Raw genomic sequence first — 18,688 nt, forward strand, 5'->3', positions numbered from 1 at the left:
GGACTATAAGAGAATAAGATGCTAAAGTGAGTACATGGTGTTTACCAATATGACTCAGATATTTTGTGAAGCTGTCATGATAGATGAAATCATATGAAGGCGCTGACCCGGGTGCGAGAGCAGATCAAATTATTTGTCATGGCGCTGTCATCATGCCGCAGCACCCTGTTCACTAGGAAGTTTTGTTTTTAAGACCACGACATCATCCCTCTGTGTATGACAGCGTAACGTACTCCTGCGCCTTAAAAGTTGTGTGTGCGTGTAGAAGATCATGAGATTATAATGCTGGTGTGTGAGTGTGTGAGTGAGTGTGCAGGAAATGCAAACTTGTAGTGTATTTGGGTTTTCAAAAAAGCTTCTAAAGTTTGGAATTTCCACTTTGAAATGTCCGACTTAAGTTGCCCTAACAAAAAAAATGTATCAACCCCTATAAAAACGTCATTAATTATAATCCACATAATAATTCTAATTAACTATTGCTCCAGGATGATTTCCCTCCTTTAGCAAACTGGCTCAAATGAAGATCCTACATCAGCATTTCTGGATATTGACCGCACTGTTTCCTTCCTACCCGGCTTTAGATACTGGAGGTACAACGAAGATATGAGGAACATGGACCCTGGTTACCCCAAACCCATCACGGTTTGGAAGGGCATCCCTGACTCCCCTCAGGGGGCGTTTGTGGACAAGGCCAACGGTAGGCCATCCCATTCCTCCCTCTATATCATCCTCTATCTCTGCATCGCATCTCTTTCTAATGACTCAAATTGGCCTCATTGCTCTATATAGCCTATTTATGCCTTGCTTCTCAGTATAGGACGTTTTTGATTGTGTTCTAAAACACATGTGGGGATAAACTTTTTTGGCACAAGCCATTTTATTAACTTGTATGAATGTTTAAATATTGAGTTTTGTCCTCCTGTGAACAGGATTCACCTACTTCTACAAGGGGAAGGAGTACTGGAAGTTCAACAACCAGCGGTTGCGTGTGGAGCCGGGCTACCCCCGCTCCATCCTGAGGGACTTCATGGGCTGCGACGGCCCGCCGGCCGACCCCGACTGGGACTGGAGCCCCCCGGAGGTGGAGGAGCGCCACTCCGACAGCAGCAACGGTGATGTGGACGTCGTCATCAAGCTGGACAGCACAGGGGGCACAGAGAATGCCGTGGCTATCGCCATCCCCTGCGTCCTGGCGCTGTGCATGATGGTCCTGCTCTACACTGTGTTCCAGTTCAGGAGGAAGAGCACGCAGAGACACATACTGTACTGCAAGCGCTCCATGCAGGAGTGGGTCTGAGCCAAACCTGAGACTGGACTGGAACTGTAGGGGAGGTGTATGGAACTTCCACTAGGGACTGTGGGAAGAGCTATCAAACTCCTATTGCTCTCTAGTTGTTAAACTAACTCCCTTTGTTGATGGACAGTATATGCAGTACAGTAGAGTCCTCCTCCTAACATGTTCCAAACTGTGCTTTGCCCTCTTTGTGACATGCAAGGTGGAGCGAAGCGAGACGTCTTCATTCAAGACTATAATGGACTGTGGCTGCCAATTCCAACGAAGATGTGTCTGCTTTAACTCTTGACTCTCATTGGGTGCACTCAGTAGTTATTGGAGAAAAAGGAAAGCTGTGTGGGACCCATGTCTTTCTCTGTCTCTGCACGCCCCTAACAAGCCCTTACTATCTACAGTACAGTGGACCATTTAGTAATAGGCTACTACTTTTTATTTTCATGTCCTAGTAAAGTTCAAGTTGCCCAGACTCTGTGCTTTTTGATTTAATTCTCTTTCAAATATTAGTATTTGTGAGGTGGACTGTCTGATACCCAAACCAAATATGACCTTTGACCTATCTTCCCTTCCTAGTGCGGATTACGACTCCGAGAGTCTTTGTTGGGATGTTTAATTCTAATCTATGGATCTAACATCATCATGACATGACATCACGCTTACGTTTTCTTTGGCCATGTCTTTTCCATATCTGCCCATGGCCATCCGTCTGGTCTGGTGTGCTCTCTGTCTGTCTGTGGTCTACGGGAAGCAGCAGCAGCTAGGAACAGAGCAGAGAACTGAATAAGACTGTTGTGGCAGTCTGTCTCTAACACAGGGGGCCAAAACCATCTCTGCAATATTTTGGAGACTGCCTTAATCATAGCTTACTTTTGTTGTGTGTGTGTGTGTGTGTGTGTGTGTGTGTGTGTGTGTGTGTGTGTGTGTGCACGTTAACATATCTACTGTATGTAGGCTCCACAAATCTGTATGAAGATAGTGGTAGTGAGGTTTACTGTGTCCATTTCTTAACATCTTTTGACATGTTGTTCTTCTGACTGGCAGTGACAGCAGTTGGTTTTTCATGTATTATTTTACATGGTGTGATAAAAAAAAAAAGTAAAAGAAAAAAGTGGCAAAATCCTGGCTGTGATCTGAAGACATATACAGTAGGTACAGTCAATGTGAATAAAATATACAGTAGGTCCCAAAAAAACATGTTACAGTATATTGTCTCTGAATTGCCCATGGTTGCCCTCCATGATATTAAAATCAATGTGGTTGTGTGATGTCACGTTCCTCTCGACGTGTGTGAGATGACTCAGTATGTGAGAGAAGAAACATATTTTTAGGGATTTGAGTTGTCCACATTTATGGTACTTCTTTTTTGTTTTTACTTAAAAATATTTGATAAAATCAGGATAATGAACTCCATATCAACAGCTATATCAATACTATACAGTGCCTTGTGAAAGTCTACACACCCTTGTAAAAGTTTAACATTTCGTGTTAAAAAGAGATTAAATTGGGATTTTTTTTGTGTACACAATCTACTCCACAGCGAAATAACATGGCAAAGAAATAAACTTTTTGGCCTCAATGAAAAAAAGAAGGTTCGGGGCAAATCCAACACAAAACATCACAGAGTGAAAAAGTGTTTTCCCAAGTATTGTGGGGGCAATATCATGTTTTGGGTATGCATGTCATCGGCAAGAACTGGGGAGTTGGTCCAGATCCAAAAAATATGAAAGGAACAAAGCCAATGTAAAAATAAAATGTAAAAATGTTGAGGGAAACCTGCCTCAGTCCTCTGAAGACCTAACACTGCAATATAATTGTATTTTTCAGTGGGACAAATAAACACAATTCAAGGCGAAATACTCTCCAGAATGGCTTTCGAAGACGTGTCTAGTGTTCCTTAGTGGTCCAGTCTCAGTCCTGACTTAAATCTCCTTGAAAAACAGAGACACGGTTTGAATATTTCTACTAATCAATCATTTCGAACGAAATTCACTGAGTTTGAGCAATTTTGACAAAAATAATGGATATACAGAACATTAAGGATACCTGCTCTCTCCATGACATAGACTGACCAGGTGAATCCAGGTGAAAGCTATGATCCTTCATTGATGTCACTTGTTGAATTCCCTTCAATCAGTGTAGATAAAGGGGAGGAGACAGGTTAAATAATGATTTTTTAAGCCTTGAGACAATTGAGACATGGATTGTGTATGTTTGCCATTCAGAGGATGAATGGTTAAGACAGAAGAGCCTTTGTACGGGAGCATGGTAGTAGGTGCCAGGCGCACTGATTTGTGTCAAGAACTGCAACGCTGCTGAGTTTTACACACTCAAAAGTTTCCCATGTGTATCAAGAATTGTCCACCACCCAAAGGACATCCAGCCAATTTGACACAACTGTGGGAAGCTTTGGAGTGAACATGGGCCGGCATCCCTGTCGAAAGCTTTCGACACCTTGTAGAGTCCATTCCCCGGTGAATTGGAAGCTGTCCTTAATGTTTTGTACACTCAGTGTATGTTGCCCTAAAAAAGAGATTCCCAAATATTTTTGCCCCACGACACCATTTTGATATCTGACAATTAAAAGCCAATGTAAATGCTTTTATCTGGGGTATGGCAGTCAATTGAAAAACATTCTAACAGTATTTCTGATTGTCACATCATTTTAATGTGGGGCTGTGGCAATCAATTGCAAATTAGTCAGACATAATTGACCTAATCTCGCCACCACTAATGAGATGGGTGTGCTTGATTCATGTTGCGTCGGAGGTTCTTAAATTCAGGGGGCGTAGTTGACAGTGCACACCTCATCTTTGCTGTCACTTCCAACCTCGATCGACATTTGGTTTTAATGCAGATGAGAGCACTGAAACCAGCTTCACACAGATATGAGCTGGCGAAGGGTACCATGAGATTTATGGTGCTTTCAAGTCAACTGTTCCCACGTTCAAAACAACTGGGAACTCGGAACTGGAACTTCCGACCTCAGTGCTTTCAAAACAAAAAATGTGATTTAAATTTAAGGCAGAAAAATGTGAAAACTGTGCTAGGGGTGTGTAGACTTTCACTAGACACTGTATCGTAACACTTAGAAATCATATAACATAAGGGTTCTCATCCAGCCATTCATTTCTCATTGTTGTTCTCCATGGATCATTTAATCTAGAGTCGATGTCCTTGCCCCCGTAGAAATCTAATGTCGCACTTCCGCATTTGCGCTGAAAGGTAACAGAGCTAGAGCGGTTTTTGGCAGACCACGAGACATCCCGAAAATCGGTCTTCTCACAAAATCGTCTGTAACATCCAACAGTTTGGCCAACAAAACTCTATGGAAATGTGAGACTCTCACAAATAGGTACATGTCGGTTGTTGCTCTAGGACGCCCACAGGCCTCACAAGACTCGTCTGAAGGTCCCCAGGTACCAGTTCGAAGAAAAAAAAATGGAAGTGTACCTGCCAAAAACAGGGGTTGAATACATAACAAAAAAATAACAAATGTTATCTGATCTTTTTTATATCTGTCCGATATCAGACAGATGCTTCAGAACAAACTTCCTTTCGATTTTTTTGGGGGGGGGACTCGGTTGTTCAATGTGAATCTGTTATTCAATGCGTTTGTATAGGCTAATAGCAGTAGACCAAATAAAGATGGTCATACAATTATATATATTATTTATACAAGGGGTCTTAAAGTTAAAAATCAAATAGCAAAATTATGTTTCTTAAAACAATTCCATATGGCTTAGTAGCTCAGTATTCCATGTCAATTCGTGAAGTATGCTGAATGTCAAATTTTCCCTAACATGGATTTGGAATTCAGTTGGTGTACTTCCTGAATTGACTGAATTGACTTGAATTGAAATGGAACCCAACTCTGAAGCAGAGCCAGTCAGGCTAGTTCAGTTCAGTCAGTACTGTATTGCTGTATTTATTCCCCTGTGCTCATCAGCACCTTGGTCTCGTTGCACTGTTCTGAGGGCAAGATAAAGTCTGTCAATAAAGTGGATTTTAAAATGCAGTGCAGATTTTTTGGGCATCCTCATGCTTTGTTTGTTGCTGGTTCCTTTTTGTCATTGTACATTCGTGTAAATGTCATTTTCCTTTTAAGTGTTTAAATCTAAGAAAATTATATTTATAAGTTATCATCAAATTAAATACAGTGGTAGTAGTATCGTCGCCAACAGAAGTGATGATTGAAGTTTGAAAGCAAAGAGATGGAAAGAGAAAATTTGAAAAAAGGCTAAACCAAAAGGATGAATACACTTAAAAAATACTTTTTGGGTTGTATAGAGAACTCCATCTGTGTGTCCAAAGGATCAGCATCAATGCCATAACAAGCCAAAACCCTATAATTCTATAGTCAACTAACATGAGATCTTCTCCACTAAGGGCAAAAGGGATTGTCATAAAAACCTGGAGCATTAAATGTTCAAACTGTCTGGCATAGTAACCAGCTCTGTCTGTCCTCTGGAAGTAGATAAGTGTTGCCTTTACCAGGCTCTTGAGTGCCTCTCTCTCTGATACTTTGACACATGCTGTTAAGCCATTAGGGATAATTTGGAGTGCTATTAATGGAAGTGGGAAGAGGCCATTACACAGCAGTCGATACAAGAGACGTGACATTTTTGGAGAGAGAGAGAGAGATAGAAAGAGAGAAAGAGAAGGGGGGCGCACACTCCCACAGCACAGATCCATATATTCATATCCATCTGTTTTGTCCTCGACAATTAATGACATTCAACAAAACAAAAATACTAAAAACACACTGTGAAAGCAGTGTGACGTGTGATGGGATGATTACAGGAGAAACATATGCTAATGAAAATAAAGTCTAAGATGGTGAAGGTTTGAAATATGTACTATCCGGGAGAGTTACAATAGTACTGCAGCACCACGGTAGGTACTACAACTTTGATTAACAGTGACAGGGAGCAGATTAATCAAATCAAATGAAATTGTGTTTGTCACATGCGTCGAATACAACAAATGTAGACCTTACAGTGAAATGCTTACTTACAAGCCCTTAGCCCTTAACCAACTATGTAGTTTTAAGAAAAAAAATAAAGTATTAATAAATAAATACAAAGAAAAAAGAAAAGAAAAAGAAAATTGAAAAAATAAATAATTACAGAGCAACAATAAAAAACAGTAATGAGGCTATATACAAGGGGGTACCGGTACAGAGTCAATGTGCGGGGGCTCAGGTTAGTCGAGGTGATTCAGGTAGTATGTGCATGTAGGGTAGCCATTTAATTAGTTGTTCTGGAGTATTTGGCTTGGGGGTAGACACTTTTAAGAAGCCTTTTGGAACTAGACTTGGTGCTCCGGTACCGCTTGTGTAAAATGTAGACCAAGGTGCAGCGTGGTACATTTTCTTTAATTTTAAATGTTCCACCAAAAAACACATGCAATACACAAAGACAAGATCCCACAACTGAAGGTGGGAAAAAGGGCTGCCTAAGTATGATCCCCAATCAGAGACAACGATGCCTCTGATTGGGAACCATACTCGGCCAACAAAGAAATATAAACATAGATTTCCCACCCTAGTCACACCGTGACCTACCAAATAGAGAAATAGAGAATTTAAAGGATCTCTAAGGTCAGGGCGTGACAGTACCCCCCCTCCCCAAAGGTGCGGACTCCCGGCCGCAAACCTGAACCTATAGGGGAGGGTCCGGGTGGGCATCTACCCTCGGTGGCGGCTCCGATTCGGGACGTAGACCCCGCTCCCTACGCAGATCCATCCACTTCTGTGGAACCGGACCGTAGATCATCGCCGGAGGCTCCGGACTGGGAACCCCCGCTGGAGGCTCTGGACTGCAGCTCGTCGCTGAAGACTCTGGACTGCGGATCGTCGCTAGAGGCCCTGGACTGCGGATCGTCGCTGGAGGCTCTGGACTGCGGACCGTCGCTGGATGCTCCGGACTGGGGACTGTCGCTGGAGGCTCCGGGCCATGGATCATCACTGGCACCGGATAAACTGGGCTGTGGAGGCGCACTGGAGGTCTCGAGCCTCGAGCTGGCACAACCTGTCCTGGCTGGATGCCAACTTCCGCCCGGCAAATGCGGGGCGCTGGCACAGAGCGCACAGGCCTGTGAATGCTCACTGGAGACACCGTGCGCATAACACAGTGCCTGACCAGTCACACGCTCCCCACGGTAAGCACGGGGAGTTGGCTCAGGTCTGAACCGTGACTCCGCCAATGTCTCCGTGTGCCCCCAAAAAATTTTTTTGGGGGGGCTGCCACTCGTGCTTGCTTCGTTGAGCTATCTCCTCGTATAGCCGTACCGCTTTCGCTGCCTTTATCTCCTCCTTCGGACGGCGATACTCCCCGACCCTTGTCCAGGGTCCTGCTCCATCCAGGATTTCCTCCCAGGTCCAGTCCTCCTGACCACGCTGCTTGGTCTGTTGGTGGTGGAATCTTCGGTAACGTCCGTCGTTAAATTAAGACCAAGGTGCAGCGTGGTAGGTGTACATTTTCTTTCATTTTAAATGTTCCACCAAAAAAACAATAAACAACTAAACAAATGTAAAGCTAGGAGTGCAACACATGCAACACACAAATACAAGATCCCGCCAACTGAAGGTGGACAGCTGCTTCTGATTGGGAACCATACTCTGTCAACAAAGAAATATAAACATAGATTTTCCACCCTAGCTCTGACCTAACAAATAGAGAATTTAAAGGATCTCTAAGGTCAGGGCGTGACAGCTTGCTGTGCGGTAGCAGAGAGAACAGTCTATGACTAAGGTCACTGGAGTCTTTGGCAATTTGTATGGCCTTCCTCTGACACCGCCTTGTATATAGGTCCTGGATGGCAGGAACCTTGGCCCCAGTGATTTACTGGGCCGTATGCACTACCCTCTGTAGTGCCTTGCAGTCAGAGGGCGTGCAGTTGCCATACAAGGCGGTGATGCAACCAATGCTCTCGATGGTGCAGCTGTAGAACTTTTTGATTTTGGGCCCATGCCAAATCTTCAGTCTTCTGAGGGGGAATAGTCATTGTCGTGCCCTCTTCACGACTGTCTTGGTGTGTTTGGACCATGACAGTTCGTTGGTGATGTGGACACCAAGGAACTTGAAGCTCTCATCCCGAGCTTCCCAGAACGGCTGGGGTAACTTGACATGCATCATGGGACAGAGACTTATAAGAGGATAATAACATTTTCACAGAAACAATTAATTATTGTTCTGCATGGGACACATTATTAATGTCACAGATGTTTCTTCCCTTGACCACACAACATAGTGCATGATAATACTCCATGGAAATGGTCATACCAGGTGAGACATGCAGACTCCTCAATTGGCATATCATCCAATTTGTGAATGATTATCTACTTTATGTATGAATGGAGAATATCCTGACCACTTCAGAGAGGTGGATCAGTAAAATAAACTTTCTGTAGGGATCTACAGCTATCTAAGGGCCATCAGAGAATCATTCAGGATGAAACGGTCTGAAAAATCTACAGTATTTTCTGAAATAATTATAGACAATACATAGTAGGTTAATATAGCTTTCCTGATAAAAAAAAAATATATAAATATTTAATGGTATTGCTTTGAGGAAAATGTTAAATATTTATTCAGGAAATATCCAAAATGCCCATCTCTCTTTCTCAACAGACAATTATCAGGTACATGTCAGCCCCACAATGTCATTGGTCAAACATTTACTGGTGACCAATGAGTATCCAAGACAGGACCAATCATTGGACCAATCAAGTGGCGCATCGGTCTAAGGCACGGCATCTCAGAAGCATCACTACAGTCTCTGGTTCAAATCCAGGCTGAATCACATCTGGCCATGATTGGGAGTCCCATATGGCAGTGCACAATTGGCCCAGCGTCACCAGGGTAAATCAAATCACATTTTATTTGTCATGGTTAGCAGATGTTAATGCGAGTGTTACGAAATGCTTGTGCTTCTAGTTCCGACCATGCACCACAACTACCTTATACACACAAGTGTAAACGAATGAATAAGAATATGTACATAAAAATATATGAATGAGCGATGGCCGAATGTCATAGGCAGGATGCAGGAGATGGTATAGAGTACAATATATACATATGAGATGAGTAATGTAGGGTATGTAAACATTATATAAAGTGGCATTGTTTAAAGTGGCTAGTGATACATTTATTACATCAATATTTCATTTTTAAAGTGGCTAGGGATGAGTCAGTATGTTGGCAGCAGCCACTCAATGTTAGTGATGGCTGTTTAACAGTCTGATTGCCTTGAGATAGAAGCTGTTTTTCAGTCTCTCGGCCCCCGCGTAGGCAGTCATTGTAAATAAGAATTTGTTCTTAACTGACTTGCCTAGTTAATTTATTATTTAAAAAAAATCTCAACATAGCCTGGACAAAGAGGAGTCCACTTCCTGTAAAGACAGGAAACAGGCATGAAAATACTTAACCTGTTAAACTCTGATGCCCTCTGGAATCTTTTTCTAAGTGATGCATAATATTGTATACTACCCTCTAAAGTACATTTAGGTTTCAAAACTCTAAGCCCGACAAACACATGCTACTCACCGTTAGAAAGGTAAGAAATGTGGATAAAGGTGTCAGAAACAATGTGACAATTACAGAGCCTGAGATACAGCAATGTTTAAATGTTGGGGGAAAAAATGACACCAATTACTGTTCCAAAAGGATTTTTAGCTAATTGTGACGCTCTAAGCATGGACAAATTCCCATAGGAACACAGCCATTTTAAATGTGTAGGGATTGTGCAATGTAATTTTTGGTCTTACAGGAACATTCTTTGCCTGGAGTAAGATTTGAGTTTGATTTCCAAAAAGACAAGGGCTGTAGCAGCAATGTTTAAGTGTGTATTACCATTCTTGTAATGCTACAGTACAGTGTTTTAACTTGTTATAAACTGCAACAGTTGGGGAATTTGAGCTATGATTTTAGAGCGTATATTTTGCTATACTTTACTATGCCTACACCACTAGCAAGGAAGGATACTACAAAGTGTCTGAGGTGATAAAACAGGTTCACGTTTTGGAGAAAGCTCCTTTGACGTATCAGTCAGAGCACACAGACCCTCTATCTCTCTATTTCAAAATTTCAAAAAAATTGTTACGAAAACTGATCCTCCACAGTGAAGTTAAGTTTGATTTACACAGAAGCAGGGTTCTTACCTCAGCCGGCCATGCGCCTCCAGGCTTTAATCTGACTCACCAGAACTATGTTGCATATCGATTGCGCAACCAGGGCTGGCAAAACCTTGGATCATTGTTATTCTAACTTCCGCGAAGCATATAAGGCCCTTCCCCACCCTCCTTTCGGAAAAGCTGACCACAACTCCATTTTGCTGATCCCTGCCTACAGACAGAAACTAAAACAAGAAGCTCCCACGCTGAGGTCTGTCCAACGCTGGTCCGACCAAGCTGATTCCACTGCTTGGTCTGCTTCCATCACGTGGACTGGGATATGTTTCGTATTGCGTCAGACAACAACATTGACAAATACGCTGATTCGGTGTGTGAGTTCATTAGAACGTGCGTTGAAGATAGCAACGATTAAAACATTCCCTAACCAGAAACCGTGTATTGATGGCAGCATTCGCGTGAAACTGAAAGCGCGAACCACTGCTTTTAATCAGGGCAAGGTGACTGGTAACATGACCGAATACAAACAGTGCAGCTATTCCCTCCGCAAGGCTATCAAACAAGCTAAGCGTCAGTATAGAGACAAAGTAGAATCTCAATTCAACGGCTCAGACACAAGAGGTATGTGGCAGGGTCTACAGTCAATCACGGACTACAAGAAGAAAACCAGCACAGTCACGGACCAGGATGTCTTGCTCCCAGGCAGACTAAATAACTTTTTTGCCCGCTTTGAGGACAATACAGTGCCCCTGACACAGCCTGCAACGAAAACATGTGGACTCTCCTTCACTGCAGCCGAGGTGAGTAAAACATTTAAATGTGTTAACCCTCGCAGGGCTGCAGGCCCAGACGGCATCCCCAGCCGCGCCCTCAGAGCATGCACAGACCAGCTGGCTGGTGTGTTTATGGACATATTCAATCAATCCCTATACCAGTCTGCTGTTCCCACATGCTTCAAGAGGGCCACTATTGTTCCTGTTCCCAAGAAAGCTAAGGTAACTGAGCTAAACGACTACTGCCCTGTAGCACTCACTTCCGTCATCATGAAGTGCTTTGAGAGACTAGTCAAGGACCATATCACCTCCACTCTACCTGACACCCTAGACCCACTCCAATTTGCTTACCGCCCAAATAGGTCCACAGACGATGCAATCTCAACCACACTGCACACTGCCCTAACCCATCTGGACAAGAGGAATACCTATGTGAGAATGCTGTTCATCGACTACAGCTCGGCATTTAACACCATAGTACCCTCCAAGCTCGTCATCAAGCTCGAGACCCTGGGTCTCGACTCCGCCCTGTGCAACTGGGTACTGGACTTCCTGACGGGCCACCCCCAGGTGGTGAGGGTAGGCAACAACATCTCCACCCCGCTGATCCTCTATGCCACTTTGTTTACATACTCATCTCATATGTATATACTGTACTCGATACCATCTACTGTATCTTGCCTATGCTGCTCTGTACCGTCACTCATTCATATATCTTTATGTACATATTATTTATCCCCTTACACTGTGTATAAGACAGTAGTTTTGGAATTGTTAGTTAGATTACTTGTTGGTTATTACTGCATTGTCGGAACTAGAAGCACAAGCATTTCGCTACACTCGCATTAACATCTGCTAACCATGTGTATGTGACAAGTAAAATTTGATTTGATTTGATTTATGTTGACCTCAACACATGGCTGCCCAAACAGCCTGGAGAAAGACAAGAGACAAGAAAGACAGGCAGGTTAATAAAAAGACACAGACTTAAGGTGTGAGTGACAGACATACAGCCAGACACAGACAGATTTTGACATCACTAGGACTAACTTAATTTATGACAGGCTATATAGATAGATATACAACTGCTGCAGTAATGTGACTATATTCGTTGGAAATCTATGATTTCAAAAAACGATTTTACTGTCCTGCTCGTTTTTAATTGATTTCCCAACAGCATCATCAGCATCTTAGTTAGTAACACAATTCCAAACTACTCAAGATGCTATCATGACAGAGACCGGAAAACGCACATGAAAATGTTAGTTGAAAGGAATCAGAGATCAGATTTACCAGATCACGTTTCAGAATGCATGGACGGGTGAAGCATTTGAGATCATGGACATCCCCAAGATCAGAGCAGATGTTTCACAGGCATGGTGGAGCTGTTTTTTTTCTTTCTTCAGTAGCTGTTTGCTACGTGGGAAGAGTGTCGGTGTGTGCCGTAGCAGTGCAAACCCAGGTTTTATAAAGGATTCTTCCCAAACATCTTCAAACCCATAGGACTGTCATGTGTAAAATAAAAGAGAGCAGTGCGAGACATGGATTTGTAAGACAATGGCACAACTTCTTGGTACATATTCGGGAAGGTTTTGTTTGGTCTTTGACAGTTTTGCAAATGATCTTTGACTCTAGATGACCATAATAGGCCTGTCATATCCGGTTGGCCGAAAGAAGGAAGCAGCACAGCACATTATTTAGTCAGACCAGGCACCGGGAGCCAGAGCGTGACTTCCTGATTTTTGGACAACATGACCTTTAAAGGCGCTGCATGGTCAAATCGGACATGTGCATTGGGCGTGCAGCATTTATGGGGATACGGCCTCTGCATAAGTCAGGGCAAGGGAAACAACTACTTCAAGGTCTCAGAGTGAGTGATGTCACTGAGTGAAATGTAACTAGCCCGCACCGCTAACTAGCTAGCCATTTCACAATGATTACATACAGTGCCTTCAGAATGTATTCATACTCCTTTACCTTTTTCATATTTTGTTGTATTACAAAGCGGGATTAAAATGTATTTAATTGTTATTTTTTGTCAACGATCAACACAAAATACGTACTGTAAACACAAATGTAGCCAATGTCTAATTTTATATTGGCTTTAACGTGGAAAAATTCCTCTACACACATTGCATTCGCACATTGAGAATGCACTGCAAGCTCACGACATGGACAATTACAGATTACCCAAACATTATAATAAGATTAGCCTACCATCGTTGTTGATATGGCCTGTTAGTGACTTTGCCACGTGAAAGGTAAACAAATGAGCAGGGAAATAGCCTAACCTACAATCGATTTGACAGTTAGGTCCAACAAAGTCAAAGATGCCATTTTTTAACAGAATTCTAAAGGAAAAACAATAACCAGTCTATTCTATTGTATGAACGTGATATTCCTAAACAGACTCCCTGCAGTTCATTCAATGTGCATCGCATATAGGCCTTATGAGTCCAAACTTTTCACAGAAGCTGCATGGACAAAATAATTGACAATAGAAAGAAAAAACTTGAATGTCTGTTGACTGTTTTGCTGCTCTGATAATGTAATAAAACATTGGTTATAGGTTACTAATTAGGCTACTGTGTGATGCCATAAACAATCGATGGCATAACCAATGGCATTACCGCTAAGACCAGCTTTAAATAACAATAATGAGAATAATAAAATACCAGCTTTTGGTGAATCACGAGCGCTGCTTGAAATAGGCAACCTGGCACACATTTTTAATGAACACACCTCAAATATTGCCGCCCCTCAGCACAAGGGGCTGATATAAGATGGTGCCTGGATTGGGTTGGAAAATACTAGAGTGCTGGCTTTTACATGTCGAAATTGCCAAAGAGCATGCGTTTGCCACTAGCGACGCCTTCCGTCAATTTAAGTACCATAATAAATCAATAACATCAAAATCCGTTGTTGCATGGGCTGAGTCTCAATTCACTGCATCCGCCTATGTCGGACTTTCACATCTGCGGTGGAAGGTGGCCAAGCTACAGCAGTGTTTGTCAGACCATGAGACATCCAGAAATTCGGTCTTGTCACAAAAATGTCTGTAGTGTCCGAACGGTTTGGCCCACAAACTATTATGGAAAAGAGAGACTCTCACAAACACAGTGGTGTTGTCCGTTTTGACTCCCACAAGTGTCATGGGACTCATCTGAAGGTCCCCTATACAAACAAGTGGAAGTATGGAGGTAGTTCTGTGCCAACTAAAATAAGGTTAAATATGTGTCCAAAAAAAATGAATATGTTAGCTTAGTACTCCAGTGACAAGATCCACCTGAAAGCCCAAGGGAATTGAATTGGAATTTGTAGAATTATTGGGGATAATAATGAAGTGGGAAATGAATGATTGGAATTGACCTAACATTTGAATTGAGAGGAATTGAATTATCTCCGAATTCAAAGACTGATCAGGTATTTGAATTGAATTAAATGGAATGTACAGGGAGAGGGAATTGAATTATAATTGAATTTGTGGAATTAACTGCAACCCTGTAACGTAATGTTTCTCCACTGATCAGCTACAGCAACACTAATCATTGGCCGGAGCATGCCTATTGATTATCATGATGATCTTTATAAGATGTTTAAACCTCTTAGATGGATCAGTGGACTGGTCCACTATTACAGTGCTTCATTTGTTCTAGAAAAATACACAACTAACAGGCAGCTGCTGTACTAATCTGGAAAATAAATGTGGGGATGGTGGGAATGGGGGTGGGAGATAAAGTGATGTTCATATTCTCCTGTCTAGGATCATCTTTGCAGTCTATTCATTGACATTTGGATAATTGAATAGTCAGTTTGCATGCAGCTCTCCTTTTCCACCCACAGAGGGCCTTGTGATCTAATGGTAAACACAGTAACCTCCCTTCCAGCATGACACGAGAGCCTTCAAAACGTTATGAACAGTAGTAATTGATTGCCGATTGCCGATTTGTGATTTAATTTACTGATTTATAAATTCAGGAATATAATTCCAATGCTAAATAAAGTGATAGTAAAACATTAACATGAGTTTATATTTTTTGCCCTCTTTTTGTTTGTGAAAACCAAGACAACGTGGGTAGCAACAGCCAACCCCTAACTCACAATGATTAACAAATGGCAATAGACAACGACCACTATCAAAGAACAGCAGAACCATGCATGAAATCACCTCCCACCCTCGACTCTCTATCCCACTGATATTCATCCTAAATAAATGAGTTGTATCCTCAGAGGTCTCTGTGGACATCAGGCCTTGCTTCAGTCTTATCTCTTTGCCACACTCCCCCCATGCCATGCCTCTCTGTGTGTGTATGTGTGTGCGTGTGTGTGTGTGTGTGTGTGCATACGTGCGTGCAACAGAGTCAGGGTGACTGATGACAGTGCACAAATGTTTTTATGTGTTTTATAGTAAAGATGGAATTGAACTGTAAAAAAAGTATTGCCTTTTAATGTGCCATGAACACAAACTGTCATGATGTTTTCATCTGATTGTCAAACAAATCACTTCAAAAAGTTTGCACAGTTTATCCAAAAATAAATCCAGCATCCGAACAGTGCACTGTGCACATGCCAACATTTCATCAATTTGCAAGGTGCTAAAAGGACATGTATCTCACTTGGAGAAAGCATTTGAGCGAGCGAAACAGGGCCTCTCTGTGTTACTATATGTAGCCCATGTATTTGATGCTGTCTGGACGATGAAGGAATTATCACCACAACAGCACCTGTCTTTTTACTAAAGAAATGCGTTAACTAAGGACATTTTTTTCTGTAAAAATTCAATCATCCTTCCTTCTTTTTCTTTTCTCTGCCCCACTTTTAAAGCACCTCATTGTTGCAGCTTAATTTCATTGAATGTCACGCTTGCCATCATGTCGCGTGAAACAACGCATGGGATCTCTGTCAGGATGGATTAGTCCATTATTATGAACCAGTAATGAAAGACACTTGTTTCTAATATTATGAGAAAAATGTGGATTATATTGATATTAAATATATATATATATATATATACTCTGTGTGGAAATGATTGATCTATTATGAATAATTATGCGGCTGTATAGACGGGATGGTTGTTTAGCAACAAAACAGACACATGCGCAACGATGGGGCAAAAGATAAGGAGGTTGGCTTATATTGTTGATAACATGTAAACTAGATTTAGTTTCAAAATGTTTATTGAAAACATAAACACATTTGCACAATGAACACTTGTTGTCTCTTAAATACATTGTTACAGTTGTTGGTTAGCTAGCTAGGGAGTTTTTTGCCATATTAGTATTGACGTGAAATCAGCAAAAGCACCTCAAAACAGGAGATGATATCAAGAACAAGATAAAACTAGCTGAAACGAGCCACCTACAATTCCCCGCATGGCAGTTTCTTGTCATTACTGCTAGCTACTGGATCTAACCGTTCAGAATCATAACAAAGCACAGCTTCCGGCCACATTGATGCACGCTAATTATTTTCGTGAAGTTTTCAGACAACAGGTCTATGAATTCATTTTTTTTAGCACAGTGGCCAGGCAAACCCACCCTTCCTCCCCATGTCCTTTGCAAATTTGAAGCTTCCTGAAGATTTTGTTGCTGCTGAACCAACTTGCTGAACCAAGGGTTATGATAGCGATGAGCTAAGCAGCCCATGACAACGGGTCGTTTGTCGTGGGAGGAGGGGTTGGGGGGCCTCAAGTGGAGAAATTATTTTTTTTAAATGTATTACTAGTCTTTTGAGCCCCCTTGATGATGTGAGGCCTTTTCTGCTTAATGGTAAGTCCATCACTGAGGGCAGTGAACTCTAGTTTTAAGCCTCAGTCATCTTTAGGGGCTTGAGTTTTTTTCTGATCATACGATCTGAGCTGGAAAAGCTCTGGGCCCCAGTTAAAGACAATAACTAGGGAAAAACATTGTTTAAAAAAATGTGTCATAGCCTCTCTCCTTTTATTTTACTAGGCAAGTCAGTTAAGAACAAATTCTTATTTTCAATGACGGCCTAGGAACAGTGGGTTAACTGCCGGTTCAGGACGACAGATTTGTACCTTGTCAGCTCGGGGATTTGAACTTGCAACCTTTCGGTTACTAGTCCAACGCTCTAACCACTAGGCTACCCTGCCACCTGCCACTCTCTCTCACTCTCTTTCTGTCCCACGTGACACTGTTGAGAGGTCATGCTCTTACTTACAGATGGAGAACAGCTGTAGTCTGTCATTCACTCAACCATTGGCAGAGATGGTTTACTTCACTCTGAACTCATTTCTCATCACTGAATGCTGGAGAACATAAAATGTAACAGATTCTGCTCAAACTTGCTCAAAGAGAGCACGTACGTTGGCCCTAACTCAAACTGTAGCCTATATCAGGCTCTCTGCAATGATCTCACATACTGTATGAGTTCTGTATCCACTTGGCCGGTCACTGTGTGAGAATGATACACTGATGTTACCTAATCCATCTGTCACCGTCAGTGAACCTGGTCAAGGAATGGGAGCTATGCAAAGGAAATAGAAAATATGGAATTTAGAGAGAATAGTGGATGACAGAGAAACCCCTCAACTTATTCCACATTTTGTTGTGTTAAAGCCTGAATTTAAAATGGATTAAATCGTTGTTGTTGTTTTTTTTACACACAATACCCAATAATGACAAATTGAAAACATGTTTTTAGACATTTTTGCAAATGTATTTAAAATGAAATACAGAAATATACAATTTACATAAGTATTCACACCCCTGAGTCAATTCTTTGTAGAAGCAGCTTTGGCATCTATTACAGCTGTGAGTCTTTAAGAGCTTTCCACACCTGAATTGTGCAACATTTGCCCATTATTCGTTAAGACACTCAAACCCTGTCAAATTGGTTGTTGATCATTGTTGGACAACCATTTTCAGATCTTACCATAGATTTTCAAGTAGTTTTAAGTCAAAACTGTTACTCGGCCACTCAGGTAAGCAACTCCAGTGTTTTAGGTTATTGTCCTGCTAAAGGTGAATTCATCTACCAGTGTCTGGTGGAAAGCAGACTGAACCATGTTTTCCTGTGCTTAGCTCCATTCTGTTCCTTTTTTTAAATCCTGAAAAACTGAAAACTCCCCAGTCCTTAACGATTACAAGCATACCCATAACATGATGCAAACTCCATTATTCTTGAAAATATGGAACGTGGGACTTAGTAATGTTTTATTGGATTTGCCCTAAACATAACACTTTGTATTCAGGACAAAAAGTGAATTGCTTTGACACATTTTTTTGCCGTATTACTATTTTGCCTAGTTGCAAATAGGATGCATGTTTTTTAATATTTGTTATTCTGTATAGGCTTCCTTCTTTTCACTCTGTCAATTATGTTAGGTAGTATTGTGGCATTACTACAATGTTGTCGATCCATCCTCAGTTCTCTCCGAACACAGCCAATATACATACTGTCACCAATGGCCTCGATACATTCCGTCGGGCTACAGTAGCATACTTTGTATCAGTCAAATTCTCGCGATAGTTA

General features: G+C 41.8%; 1 protein-coding gene across 2 annotated transcripts in view; it reads left to right on the top strand.

Moving 5' to 3' along the window:
- LOC135558869 (matrix metalloproteinase-16-like) overlaps nucleotides 1-2,815 on the top strand; it is a 45,713-nt gene extending 42,898 nt beyond the window's left edge. For both annotated transcript variants that reach the window (XM_064993055.1, XM_064993056.1), the window contains exons 11-12: nucleotides 582-697; nucleotides 930-2,815. In XM_064993055.1, the coding sequence (XP_064849127.1) occupies nucleotides 582-697; nucleotides 930-1,297 (484 nt within the window). In that variant the 3' untranslated portion in view covers nucleotides 1,298-2,815. The remainder of the gene's footprint in view (nucleotides 1-581; nucleotides 698-929) is intronic.
- The last annotated feature ends 15,873 nt before the right edge of the window (nucleotides 2,816-18,688 follow it).

The sequence above is a fragment of the Oncorhynchus masou genome, chromosome 17, assembly GCF_036934945.1.
Source record: "Oncorhynchus masou masou isolate Uvic2021 chromosome 17, UVic_Omas_1.1, whole genome shotgun sequence".
Taxonomy (NCBI): domain Eukaryota; kingdom Metazoa; phylum Chordata; class Actinopteri; order Salmoniformes; family Salmonidae; genus Oncorhynchus; species Oncorhynchus masou.